This window comes from Cherax quadricarinatus, chromosome 10 (genome assembly GCF_038502225.1).
Source record: "Cherax quadricarinatus isolate ZL_2023a chromosome 10, ASM3850222v1, whole genome shotgun sequence".
Classification (NCBI taxonomy): Eukaryota; Metazoa; Arthropoda; class Malacostraca; order Decapoda; family Parastacidae; genus Cherax; species Cherax quadricarinatus.
This window is the reverse complement of record NC_091301.1, coordinates 30,180,638-30,195,977: the sequence shown is the minus strand read 5'-3', so window position 1 is coordinate 30,195,977 and position 15,340 is coordinate 30,180,638. Positions and strand designations below refer to the sequence as shown.

Below are 15,340 nucleotides of genomic sequence, written 5' to 3'. Positions count from 1 at the left end.
GGCTCCAGTGACAGCCCCACGGGTCAACTCAACGCAAACAGTGTTGATGCGCCTGTAGCTCTGCAGCGCCATGTTGGTAAATGAGCAGCGCACGTCCTCACTTCTCAATGGTTGTGACGAACTGAGGTAGCTCGCCTGAAAACAGCAGAGGGGTGCCGTGCACAACCGCACTCCACCGAGGTCAGGCAGCGAATGACTGGCAGTAGAATGTTCTACTGGCTTCTGCTGATTTTAGAAGAAGCGCTCACCGCAGCTCACTGAGTCTGTTGGCCTCAGTTATTTGATGGCCGGATTCAGTGAGCTTGCAACATAGTGTGTCCTGCATCGGACCACCTTGCGGTGTGTCAACTGGTCTTGAAGGCGGTAGATAGTACTCACCAGACCATCTTACGGTGTACTTCTACCGGCCTAAGAGTATTTACAGGACTACCGGTGATGTCTGCGGACTCGCCGCCTATGCTGGTCAACTGTGGGCCGGAGTCATCTGATGCTATTTAGTGGGACATTACATGAAGAAAAGGTTGGAGTGTTACACTGAACTGGGCTAGGACTGTAGTGTGACACTTAAGCAAGTATGATGGAGTGGAACACTGAGATATGCTACAGGACCGTAGTGGAACACTGAGAAGAAAAGGGTGTCATGTGACACTGAAGATGGCCTGTTTGTAGTGTACATTGAATAGTGTCATGTGACTGGTCTCTGATAAGACGCTGTGGGTGATAGTGTGCGATGCAGAGACAAGGGTGTCAAGTATGACAGTCGAGAAAGGGTGTGGATGACGCAGAGAAAAGGGTGTCGTGTGACACGGTTGTGAAGGAGCGTCACAACACACCACGGATTAGTGTCGTGTGAGACACGGAGCGTCATTAAGGTGTCGTAAGACAGAGCTGACTAATTTATTATTGTAAATATGTTACGTATAATTTATTATTGTAACATGTATATATATTTTAAATACCTCCAGACCAAAGATTGTGTGTTTTATATAATATTAAAGAGTAATTTATTTTAATGTCTATTTATGTATCCCAAACTCTTTATTACAAAATGAGTAAAACTTGCCATCTTTTAAAAATCACTTTTTTTGTAATAATGCCCCACAATCTTTGATGCAACACCATTACCCCCAGCCCTCCCCACACCAGAGCCCAAACCCCAAATATATCGATACACGCTCCAACAAATGCCTCTCATCACATGTTTCTAATGGATATATGCCCACTACATGCCACAGTTTACCATATAATATCACATTCATCACAATGACATGCTGGTGAAGTGTCAAACCCCCTGTGAACAATCCCACACCTTAATTTGACCTGGGGCCATCCATTTCCCTGACTGAAAGCCTCACCCACTCTGTCCCCCACCCTCATAAGCATAGACTTTTCCCTATTAATCTTCATCCCTGTTGCCATGCCAAATCTCTCCACTAACTCGCCCACCTTTCGTAAACTCTCAGACGTCCTGAACAGAACGGCAGTATCATCTACATAACCCACTATCCCTGGTTCCGCAGACGACCCACCCCTCATCACTCCGTCCTTGACACCCCATCGCAGAGCCCTATAAAATGGGGTCCTGGAGCAATGCTAATAGAAGCTGTGACATAGGGCATCCCTGCTGCAGGCCTCGTTCCATCCTAATAAGTTTCCATAGCCTACCATTCACTTGCACCCTCACCATAGCCTGTTCATACAACACCTTAGCCCAATTGATAATTTCCCTACCAAACCCCTGCCATTGCATAAACTTCCACAATGCCTCTCGCTCCACACAGTTATACACCACATGCCAATCTAACGCTTATACCCCGCCCTCATCTTCTCCCCCACTTTCATCTAGAAACCTGCATATGATCCTTTACCCCACACACATCTAATGCCCAGGCACCCTATATTGACCTTCATCCAAAACTGTCAGTAACTCTTTTCATCCTATTTCCTAACACTTTAGCAAAGATCTTGTAATCACCACACATTAAGGTAATTGATCAGTAATCATTCACATATGCACAAGACTCCCTTTTAGGGACTGTAACCACCACACCTGTTCTCTGCCGTTCCTCCAACCTGCCTATGGTTTTCATGGCATTAAGTACAACCACTAAAAATTTACAGTCCCAATTTACTTATAAAAATCGCAAGGGATACCGTCAATACCCGGCGATTTTCCCACACTCATTCCATCCATTGAGGAGAGGGGCAATTAAGAAATCGATATATTCAGTTAAAGAGAGAAATAAAAAAAGGAATTAGAAAAGCAAAAAGAGATTATGAGGTTAAAGTTGCAAGAGATTCGAAGACTAACCCAAAAGGATTCTTTCAGGTATACAGAAGTAAGATCAGGGACAAGATAGGCCCACTCAAAAGTTCCTCGGGTCAGCTCACTGACAGTGATAAGGAAATGTGTAGAAGTTTTAACACATACTTCCTCTCAGTTTTTACACAGGAGGATACCAGCGATATTCCAGAAATGATAAATTATGTGGAACAGGATGATAAACTGCACGATTAGGGTCACAAGTGACATGGTCCTTAGGCAAATACATAAATTAAAACCTAACAAATCCCCATGCCCTGATGAACTGTATGCAAGGGTTCTAAAGGAATGTAAAGAGGAGCTTAGCAAACCTTTGGCTAATCTTTTCAACATATCACTACAAACTGGCATGGTGCCAGATAAGTGGAAAATGGCAAATGTGATACCTATTTTCAAAGCAGGTGACAGGTCCTTAGCTTCGAACTATAGACCAATAAGCCTAACCTCCATAGTTGGAAAATTTATGGAATCAATAATTGCCGAGGCAGTTCGTAGCCACCTTGAAAAGCATAACTTAATCAACGAATCTCAGCATGGTTTTACAAAGGGGCGCTCCTGCCTTACGAATATGTTAACTTTTTCACTAAGGTATTTGAGGAGGTAGATCATGGTAATGAATATGATAGTGTACATGGACTTCAGTAAGGCTTTTGACAGGGTCCCACACCAGAGACTATTGAGGAAAATTAAGGTACATGGAATAGGAGGAGAAATTTTTTCCTGGATAGAGCCATGGTTGACAAATAGGCAGCAGAGAGTTTGCATAAATGGGGAGAAATCAGTGGGGAAGCGTCACGAGCGGTGTTCCACGGGGGTCAGTGTTGAGCCCCCTGCTGTTCACAATCTACATAAACGACATAGATGAGGGCATAAAGAGCGACATCAGCAAGTTTGCCGATGATGCCAAAATAGGCCGTCGAATTCATTCTGATGAGGACATTAGAGCACTCCAGGAAGATTTGAGTAGACTGATGCAGTGGTCGGAGAGGTGGCAGATGCAGTTTAATATAGACAAATGCAAAGTTCTAAATGTTGGACAGGACAATAACCATGCCACATATAAACTAAATAATGTAGATCTTAATATTACGGATTGCGAAAAAGATTTAGGAGTTCTGGTTAGCAGTAATCTGAAACCAAGACAACAGTGCATTAGTGTTCGCAATAAAGCTAATAGAATCCCTGGCTTTATATCAAGAAGCATAAATAATAGGAGTCCTCAGGTTGTTCTTCAACTCTATACATCCTTGGTTAGGCCTCAGTTAGATTATGCTGCACAGTTTTGGTCACCGTATTACAGAATGGGTATAAATGCTCTGGAAAATGTACAAAGGAGGATGACAAGTTGATCCCATGTATCAGAAACCTTCCCTATGAGGATAGACTAAGGGCCCTGAATCTTCACTCTCTAGAAAGACGTAGAATTAGGGGGGATATGATTGAGGTGTATAAATGGAAGACAGGAATAAATAAAGGGGATGTAAATAGTGTGCTGAAAATATCTAGCCTAGACAGGACTCGCAGCAATGGTTTTAAGTTAGAAAAATTCAGATTCAGGAAGGATATAGGAAAGTACTGGTTTGGTAATAGAGTTGTGGATGAGTGGAACAAACTCCCAAGTACAGTTATAGAGGCCAGAACGTTGTGTAGCTTTAAAAATAGGTTGGATAAATACATGAGTGGGTGTGGGTGGGTGTGAGTTGGACCCGATTAGCTTGTGCTACCAGGACGGTTGCCGTGTTCCTCCCTTAAGTCAAGGTGACCTGACCTGACTAGGTTGGGTGCATTGGCTTAAGGTGGTAGGAGACTTGGACCTGCCTCGCATGGGCCAGTAGGCCTGCTGCAGTGTTCCTTCGTTCTTATGTTTCACTGCCATCCTAATTTCCTTCTCTACAGGCCCATTCAAGTTCAACTGATCCTTATGCACTAGATTACAACATACCCATTCACCTAGTACCTTACAATCAACCCCCACACTCCTACCATGCCTCTCATACCATGCATCCACGTAACCCATACCCTCCATTGACGTAAGCACCTGCCCCTGATGATACCCCTCCATTTACTCCTGAACCCTCAAGCTCATCATTTCCGTTGCCTGATAACGTTTCCCCTGCTCCCTCAAGACATATGCTGAAGGTCGGTCACCCCATAAGACCTCTTCAAGTCCTCCCGCAACATGTGCTGCATCAAAATTACGATTTTGAATATCCCTAATCAGTTGTTTCAGACCCTCAGTCTCACCCACTGGGATACGCTCCCCCCATCCTCTCAGATAGCACTCCTGTAATTGGTCTTCAAGGTAATGTAAAACCCCATATTGAAACTGCAGCCTTTCCCTTCCCCGTTTCTGATAAAAATCCCTCACCTTCTCTTTACCAACCTTGTCCTGCCACCTAAGGACATCAACCCCCCCCCCCGCCTGCAGCCCACCACCCCCCTCCAAGCACTCGCAAAAGATTCCCTCCCTCCCCCCTTTGCGCAATAATCCAACATTCATCTTCCAATAACCCCTGAAATGCTTTGGCAACCCCTCCCAATTCAAGTCCGTTATAACCATTCTATGATCAGAGAAACTCATTCAAGGCATACATACTGCCCACCCTCACCCCCCGAGATACATATATTCGATCAAGCCTTGCCACATAATCATGCTTAAGGGATAGGGGTGGGATACCTAGTTTGTTGTACATTTAAGTTTTCCCGAAATGCATTGCATAGCTAAAAACTATTCCACATGCCATAGCAAAATGTCAAACTATGTAATGGCACGAAAGATGAACTTTACCTTTCTTGGATCACAAAGCGACCATTACTGTTGTAACGCATTGTACTGTGATTATTTCCCTTATCGTAAATCATATATAACTGCTATATTGTCTCATACTGTAGTACTAGTATTGTTATTAATCTTAGTGTGCAATATTTTATAATCAGGATCTATGTTGTAGCAACTGTAGAATAACCAACTTTTTGTATAATTTGTTGTTGCTTCACAAATTTTAAAATTGCTTTTAACATTTTCTTTACAGTGGGTTTATTGGTCGTAGCTGGGCAATGCTTTTTGCCGGTGTTGGTTACCAAGTGTACATGTATGACAACAAGCCTAAGCAAGTAAGTTGCAGAAATGTGTTTTATGTAGTTTGTGTATATAGGCAAGCATTAAGTGATTATTATTCTTTCAGGCATTTCATTAAATACTGTATCGATTTACTATTTCTTGTTTTCTTAAAAGTGGTTAGAAAAATAACTTTTAAATAATTAAAAATTGTAAGTGTAATTAAGAAAAACATTAGGTAGGGGAAGATATATTACCGAAAGTTGTATTTTTTTAATCTCTATTTTAGGGATTAAAGTATTTTTGTCTGGTGGTGGAAAGGTTACTTGCACTAGTGTAGCTGTATAGCCCTTGTGGCTTAGCGCTTCCTTTTTATTATAATAATAATAATGCACTAGTGTAATGGATAAGTTATAAATCTCGCTAACCAACTAACCAACCATTATGTACGTGAGTATGCTCATTTAATACAATTTGGATAAGCACCCATATAAAGCCCATCATGCAGAGCATTTGTGCAAGTTCTACCTCTCAAGGGGTAGGGCTAGCAGTTTTTGAAGCCGACTAGGGAATTTTGATCCAAAGAATTGGACCTGTGCTCCCCTTCCTTGGATCAAGCTTGATTACCTCCCACTTCCCAGGCGCTGTTTGATCCCTGCTGGTTTAGCGTTTCCCCAGGAATGTAGTAATGTGTAAGGCCTTAAGCTAATACTCACCTGTAAATATGGAACATCATTTACTGTATATTGATACAGTAGTCTTGTGCAGTAGGTTTACTGACTAAGCTCCATCTCCGAGAGCTCTACATTCCTTTAGCCTCCTCATAGCGAACAAGAAGAGGCAGTGATGAGAATTTTAAATTTTGTAATTAGATGGAATGAGCCAAACAAGGGACAGTTACATATAATTTTGCTTTTATCATATTTACGCACCAGGTATGTACCTGAACAACATTTTTATATACTGAAGCTTGACACGGGAAATTCACATACCTAATCACTTTGTATAGATGATCCTAAAGGAAATGCACTGTTTGCGAACAGACCTCATTAATGACATCAGCACTAAGAACAAGGTCGCTATAGACGACATATATAGACCTCCTAACACCAACATTCTTAAAATACGCTGCTACACACCTGACGAAGCTTCCAGCCTCTTCCGGAAAGGAATCCTGGCTAAACCTGGCTCCACACCAGACCCACATAAAGGATCACTTGGACAACGAAATATGGATCCCAGGTTACAACCTATACAGATGTGACAGAGTGAACAGGCAAAAGGGAGGGGGTTGGCCTGTACATTGCAGAGTCACTTGTTTGCACAGAACTGCTTAATGCCTCAAATGATGTAGTGGAAGTTTTAGCAGTAAAGGTCAAGAACCAAAACCTAGTCATTGTGGTAGTCTACAAGCCTCCGGATGCAACATCCCAGCAATTCCAGGAACAGCTGTTAAAAATTGACCACTGTCTGGAAAATCTTCCAGCTCCTGCACCCAACATCTTGCTCCTGGGGGATTTCAACATAAGGCACCTAAAATAGAGGAATATAGCAAATAATATTGCTGCAGTAATAACACCAGGAGGCAGTGAGGAAATGGTATGGTGATACCGACAAGATGTGGAAAAAGACACTTATGTACAGTTCAGGACATTTATTAAAGGAAACGTTTCGCCACGAGTGGCTTCTTCAGTCCTAATACAGAGAAAACTAAGAAAACACACATATATATAGTGGTGGGAGTCAGGTGAGGTGAAGCGTGGGTAGAGGTGGCAATAGTAGTAGTAGTAATGGAACTAAGGAGGTGAGGTTAGAGAGGGACCTGCTGGCATCAAGTAACACCAGTTCCCAGGATGGGTAATATCCTCTTGCTTAGTAATTTTGAAATACTGTAACTACCGGATTTTTGCTTTATAGTGTTACTGACAGAAATTAGTGCAGCTTCAATGCATTTTCTCCGTCTTAAGTCGTCTTCTTTAATAACTAGTTTAGCTTCATTGAATTTCATGAAATTCAATGAAGCTAAACTAGTTATTAAAGAAGACGACTTAAGACGGAGAAAATGCATTGAAGCTGCACTAATTTCTGTCAGTAACACTATAAAGCAAAAATCCGGTAGTTACAGTATTTCAAAATTACTAAGCAAGAGGATATTACCCATCCTGGGAACTGGTGTTACTTGATGCCAGCAGGTCCCTCTCTAACCTCACCTCCTTAGTTCCATTACTACTACTACTACTATTACCACCTCTACCCACGCTTCACCTCACCTGACTCCCACCACTATATATATGTGTTGTTAGGTAAGACACATATGCAACAGTTAGACAACTTTATTCCGAAACGTTTCGCCTACACAGTAGGCTTCTTCAGTCGAATACAGAAAGTAGGCAGGAACAGTAGAGATGTGAAGACGATGTAATCAGTCCATCACCCTTAAAGTCGTAGAATTTGAGGTTGTCAGTCCCTCGGCCTGGAGAAGTTCAGTTCCATAGTCAGGAACTATCTGAAGATCAAGCGACAGTGCGGAGACTTAAATACTGTCGGAAGGAGAGGTGCAGGGTAGTAGTAGTAGTAGTAGTGGTAGTAGTAGTGAGAGGCAACTGAGAGGTCATGTCCCTCTCAGATCCAACCCTTCTCACTTGAAAAGCTTGTCCAAGGTGTTTTCTGTACCAAGATGCCACGTGTTGCAGTGTCTGACAAGATGAACATCAAAATGGTATACAATACCGACAGGTTGTTAGGTAAGACACATATGCAACAGTTAGACAACTTTATTCCGAAACGTTTCGCCTACACAGTAGGCTTCTTCAGTCGAATACAGAAAGTAGGCAGGAACAGTAGAGATGTGAAGACGATGTAATCAGTCCATCACCCTTAAAGTCGTAGAATTTGAGGTTGTCAGTCCCTCGGCCTGGAGAAGTTCAGTTCCATAGTCAGGAACTATCTGAAGATCAAGCGACAGTGCGGAGACTTAAATACTGTCGGAAGGAGAGGTGCAGGGTAGTAGTAGTAGTAGTAGTGGTAGTAGTAGTGAGAGGCAACTGAGAGGTCATGTCCCTCTCAGATCCAACCCTTCTCACTTGAAAAGCTTGTCCAAGGTGTTTTCTGTACCAAGATGCCACGTGTTGCAGTGTCTGACAAGATGAACATCAAAATGGTATACAATACCGACAGGTTGTTAGGTAAGACACATATGCAACAGTTAGACAACTTTATTCCGAAACGTTTCGCCTACACAGTAGGCTTCTTCAGTCGAATACAGAAAGTAGGCAGGAACAGTAGAGATGTGAAGACGATGTAATCAGTCCATCACCCTTAAAGTCGTAGAATTTGAGGTTGTCAGTCCTCTGTATTAGGACTGAAGAAGCCACTCGTGGCGAAACGTTTCCTTTAATAAATGTCCTGAACTGTACATAAGTGTCTTTTTCCACACCAGGAGGCAGCTCTGATGAAAACTCACACTCACGCGAGCTTTTAAATCTCTGCACAAAATTCAATTTAAACCAGCAAATAATAGAGCCTACTAGACTGGAGAATACACTAGACCTCATCTTCACTAACAATGATGATCTGATAAGAAATGTCACCATATCAAAAGCAATATACTCAGTTCACAACATAATTGAGGTTCAGACATGTATATGCGTGGAGCCCCATACCGACAAAATGAGACTAGTCACGAGGGAGCATTCACCAAATTCAACTTCAATAACAAAAACATAAAGTGGGACCAAGTAAACCAAGTCCTAACCGATATAAGCTGGGAAGATATACTAAGCAACACAGACCCCAACTTATGCCTAGAACAGATTAACTTGGTGACACTCGATGTATGCACAAGGCTTATTCCTCTAAGAAAAATGAGGAGTAGATGTAAAATAGAAAGAGACAGACGCTCCCTTTACAGGCGACAGAAAAGAATAACAGAGCGGCTAAAAGAGGTCAATATATCTGAAATGCGTAGGGAGACACTGGTCAGAGAAATAGCAAGCATCGAACTTAAGCTAAAGGAATCTTATAGGAGTCAGGAATCGCGGGAAGAACTAAAAGCCATAAATGAAATCGAAAGAAACCCAAAGTATTTCTTCTCCTATGCCAAATCAAAGTCAAGAACAACGTCCAGTATTGGGCTCCTACTTAAACAAGATGGGTCCTACACAGATGACAGCAAGGAAATGAGTGAGCTACTCAAGTCCCAATATGACTCAGTTTTTAGCAAGCCGCTAACCAGACTGAGAGTCGAAGATCAAAATGAATTTTTTATGAGAGAGCCACAAAATTTGATTAACACAAGCCTATCCGATGTTATCCTGACGCCAAATGACTTCGAACAGGCGATAAATGACATGCCCATCCACTCTGCCCCAGGGCCAGACTCATGGAACTCCGTGTTCATCAAGAACTGCAAGAAGCCCCTATCACGAACCTTTTCCATCCTATGGAGAGGGAGCATGGACACGGGGGTCGTCCCACAGTTAATAAAAGCAACAGACGTAGCCCCACTCCACAAAGGGGGCAGTAAAGCAACAGCAAAGAACTACAAACCGATAGCACTAACATCCCATATCATAAAAATCTTTGAAAGGGTCCTAAGAAGCAAGATCACCACCCATCTAGAAACGCATCAGTTACACAACCCAGGGCAACATGGGTTTAGAACAGGTCGCTCCTGTCTGTCTCAACTATTGGATCACTACGACAAGGTCCTAAATGCACTAGAAGACAAAAAGAATGCAGATGTAATATATACAGACTTTGCAAAAGCCTTCGACAAATGTGACCATGGCGTAATAGCGCACAAAATGCGTGCTGAAGGAATAACAGGAAAAGTCGGTCGATGGATCTATAATTTCCTCACTAACAGAACACAGAGAGTAGTCGTCAACAGAGTAAAGTCCGAGGCAGCTACGGTGAAAAGCTCTGTTCCACAAGGCACAGTACTTGCTCCCATCTTGTTCCTCATCCTCATATCTGACATAGACAAGGATGTCAGCCACAGCACCGTGTCTTCCTTTGCAGATGACACCCGAATCTGCATGACAGTGTCTTCCACTGCAGACACTGCAAGGCTCCAGGCGGACATCAACCAAATCTTTCAGTGGGCTGCAGAAAACAATATGAAGTTCAACGATGAGAAATTTCAATTACTCAGATATGGTAAACACGAGGAAATTAAATCTTCATCAGAGTACAAAACAAATTCTGGCCATAAAACAGAGCGAAACACCAACGTCAAAGACCTGGGAGTGATCATGTCGGAGGATCTCGCCTTCAAGGACCATAACATTGTATCAATCGCATCTGCTAGAAAAATGACAGGATGGATAATGAGAACCTTCAAAACTAGGGAGGCCAAGCCCATGATGACACTCTTCAGGTCACTTGTTCTATCTAGGCTGGAATATTGCTGCACACTAACAGCACCTTTCAAGGCAGGTGAAATTGCTGACCTAGAAAATGTACAGAGAACCTTCACGGCGGGCATAACGGAGATAAAACACCTCAATTACTGGGAGCACTTGAGGTTCCTAAAACTGTATTCCCTGGAACGCAGGCGGGAGAGATACATGATTATATACACCTGGAAAATCCTAGAGGGACTAGTACCGAACTTGCACACAAAAATCACTCGCTACGAAAACAAAAGACTTGGCAGACGATGCAACATCCCCCCAATGAAAAGCAGGGGTATCATTAGCACGTTAAGAGACCATACAATAAGTGTCAGGGGCCCGAGACTGTTCAACTGCTTCCCAGCATACATAAGGGGGATTACCAACAGACCCCTGGCAGTCTTCAAGCTGGCACTGGACAAGCACCCAAAGTCGGTTCCTGACCAGCCGGGCTTTGGCTCGTAAGTTGGTTTGCGTGCAGCCAGCAGCAACAGCCTGGTCGATCAGGCTCTGATCCACCAGGAGGCCTGGTCACAGACCGGGCCGCGGGGGCGTTGATCCCCGGAACTCTCTCCAGGTAAACTCCAGGTAAAACTCTATGACCGCGGGTTCAATCCCGGCCGGGGGTATGGTTTATTTGCATACCTCCTGACACTCTTTACTCCATCAGCTGTCACCACATAACTCAGTGCTTGAAATGCTATAAATTTGGACATGACAAATACTCCTACAAGGCCACTCAAACCTGTTCCAGGTGTTCAGGCTCAGGCCACTACTGGACAACCTGTAACGCCACTATACACAAATAACCAAGTCGGAGAGAAACGTCGTCGTAAGCTTCTCTCTTTTATGTGCGGGTTATTTGTGTATCGTTCCAGTCACGGTATTGTGCCTTTTTTGTTATTTAACGCCACTATCAAATGCATCAACTGCAATCAACCCCACACTGCCATATCAAACTCTTGCCCAAAACGTAAGTATTACCTAAATTCACTTAAAGGCGATGAACCTCCTTCCCTGCCTAACTCTCACCCCCTCCCCCCTCCCCACCCCCTCGAGCAACCCCCCCCCAACCCCCAACGCCTGGGCAACCCCACTCCCCTGGACCCAACCAACCCCACAGCACACCCAGAACACACCTCAACTCACAACCAGCTCACCCAACCTCAACACACAAGGACTAGCATACACACCTGATCTCACTCTTACCTGCAAAATCATTACAGCTGTACACTCAGCCATAGCAATAAATCAGATATACCAGCTAGACTTCCCACTAGCCCTCAATGCCATCCTCGCAGCAAACAACCTTCCCCAACTCATCATCCCTCCTCCCCCCTCCTCCCCCCTCCCCCCCTTCGTCCCCCTCCCCCCTCGTCCCCCTCCCCCTCGTCCCCCTCCCCCTCGTCCCCCTCCCCCCCTCCCCCCTCCCCTCCCCCACGTCCCCCCTTCCCCCTCCCCCAACCCACCCAAGATTCCCCCACTCCCAACAGCTTGATCCACACAACCATGCCACCCCCCCGAGACTCCCCGCCCCCCCACCTCCACTGCCACCCATAACCTTCCCAACCCCCGCACCCCCCTCCAACCCCTCCACACCTCGCTCCTCCTCCGCCCCCACACCCAAGTCAGCAAGTTCCAACCAGACACACAAGATCTACCTCAGTCCACAAGAGGAAACCAGCCAAACCCCAACCTGCACCCACTTTTGAAAGACAGTCCAGGGAACATGAAAGAACACACAGAGGCGTTGCTAGGGTTGGTGTCACCCGGGGCAGCATCTTTGGTGTCACCCCCATGAAATCCAAGGGCGGGGGGATGGGGGGGAGTAAACTCGGTTACATCACTACTGCATGACCAGTGACAAATGTTTAACAATGAGAACGTTTAAGGGCCGTAAACTGAACAGGAGAATACTTCTCAACTTTATTAATGATAAAATAAATAATCGTATTAATATTGAGGAAACATGAACTCAAATATCGCTTTGAGTACAGCTAACACATCCTACATTTATTATTATTCAATAATGCCAAAAGAAAAAAAAACTTGAAAAATAAAGAAAAACATTGCAATATCAGAGAAACACTAGTTCCGATCTGACCTTGAGTACAGGTAACATCTCAGTGAATCAGATCATACATTTCCTTGCCTTCAATCCTGCAAAATCATCTATCACCTCATCAAAATCAATGCTGTCAACTGACCCATTTTCTATGGATAACATTGCTATGTCAGAGTCTGGATCGATTCATTGTGGACCGTAAATAGTTTTTAATCAGCTTCAACTTGGAGAAACTCCTTTCCCCAGAAGTCACAGAAACACACATAGTAAGGAACAACCTCAGGCAGTGTCAAGAGTTGGAAGAGATTCAATGAAATCCCATTCAGCTATGAATGTTAGTACATTAAGTGCAGTCCAGTGCTTATCTTTTTCAAGATCAACATCTTTTTTTTTTTTTTTTTTTTTTTTTATATTTTATTTAGAACAATACAATACAAGAGATAGATAAAGACAAAAACAGGTCTTACACAGATAAATCATAAACAACCACACAAACATGAACTTGAGATAACACAAATAACCCTCCTCACCCATACATGAAAACCCCTACACCTATGATAACCAATAAACGACTAATTCCAATTGCATTGGTATATGATTAACAAAACACACCATAATATGCGCATATTGTCACTTTGTAAATTATAAAGTAGGACACCGTATACGTTAAATACAATTAACGTAATGTATTGAGAATAAGGTAAAAACAATATGTTCATCAAACACAGAATATATTAATAAACAAGGATCCAACACACTGACACCTCTACAAGCATCTAATAACATGCATATGAGTAACATATATAGAACAATGTCCTACTGCATAATCAAACACATATATTGAGTATACTCGTCACAGACCATGAATACACATCATACGCCCAAGTTCATACACATTCACCCGCTACATACCAGGAGGCGACCCCGTTTTCACCCCTGACAGCCCATCAACATAACACATTGTACCATCCCTACCCTGCCCCACCCACCTAATTTACAAATTTAATAAAATCTCTAATGTAAGGTCTCTATATCCCTCAGAGAAATCCCGCTCCCACCTCCTCCCATAAAGTTCTCTATTACGGCACAACGTTTTAGAAAACGTAACAGCCAATACCCTCCTCTTCACCTCACTTACCCCTTTCCCCCTCATTCCCCACATAATGTAGACATAATCTACCATAATGTACCCCACAGCCCTAATAATACTGTCATCCATACCCCCCACATCAAGACTCAATGCCTGCAGAACAGAGAAGTATTGACCACTTATCTTATGCAACACCCTGCTCAACCAACCCCTGACGCTCCCCAACCCCTCACAAAAATACACTACATGGAATGCAGAATCCTCCCCTCCACATATTCCACATACCCCCCCCCTCAACCACCCGTCTAGCTTGTAAGACCACTCCCGATGGTAAAATCCCATGCAAAAACCGATACATCACCTCACGTCCACGGGGTTGTAACCTTAACCTACCAAACCTTCTCCATATACATCCCCAGTCATACATGGGGAAAATCCCCTCCACCGGAGCCACAACCCTTTCCGCCGACATCCTACACAGCCTACTTATTTTTACCTTACCCAGATCCCTAACCATCACCACTGCCCTCAAAATAGTTTCACACTCCCTCAACTCCGTCCCAGAAAACATGCGTTTCAATTTATTGTGTACCTTAACCAACCCCCCCCCCACTCACACCCTCCCTCATCACCTCCCTTTTAATAAAGATACATTTGACCCTCCTCTTTAAGTTCATTAAACCCAACCCCCCCTGACACACAGGTAACATTACTACATCCCTTCTAAGCCAATCACAACCTGAACCCCACAAAAATTTAAAAACCCCTCTAAGTATAGTTGCAATTGCCGTCCCCGTTAAAGGGAACACGGCAGCCACTTGCCAAACCTTGCTATACAATAAAACGTTAATTACAATGGCACGCTGCACAAGGGTCAAATGATAAGGCCGCAATGCTCCCAATCGACCCAGTATCCTTTCTACCAACCTGACCGAATTATTAACACGTGCAACCTCAAGATCATCTGCATAGATTAGACCACAAATTTTTAATGACATCACCCGCTTCTTTACGACTGCACTACCCCACTCGACCCGCTCCCCGTAAGTTCCTAACCCCATAACCATGGACTTCTCCGAATTTACCCTCATACCAGTTGCACATGCAAACGTGTCGACCACTCCATCTAAGGCGTTTATGGACATCCCCTCTCTAACCAATACAGTGGTATCATCTACATACCCTATGAGTACAGGCCAAACGCCCCCAGTACCCCCCCAACCTCTTCACTAACGCCCATATGGCGCTCCACCATTCTATAAAAGGGGTCCTGTATGCATGCAAATAAAAGCTGTGACATCGGACACCCCTGTCTAAGACCTCTGCCCATTACAATCCTCCCCCCTAATCTTCCATTAATCTGTACTCTCACCATTGCCCCTCTATATAACGCCTCTACCCATCCCAC

The 15,340-nt window shown here is 43.8% G+C and overlaps 1 protein-coding gene across 1 annotated transcript in view; it reads left to right on the top strand.

Annotated features, from left to right (window-relative positions):
• Had1 (beta Hydroxy acid dehydrogenase 1) overlaps window positions 1-15,340 on the top strand; it is a 153,999-nt gene that overhangs the window by 68,211 nt on the left and 70,448 nt on the right. The window contains exon 2 of the mRNA XM_070083746.1: window positions 5,356-5,437. Coding sequence (XP_069939847.1) covers window positions 5,356-5,437 — 82 coding nt within the window. The remainder of the gene's footprint in view (window positions 1-5,355; window positions 5,438-15,340) is intronic.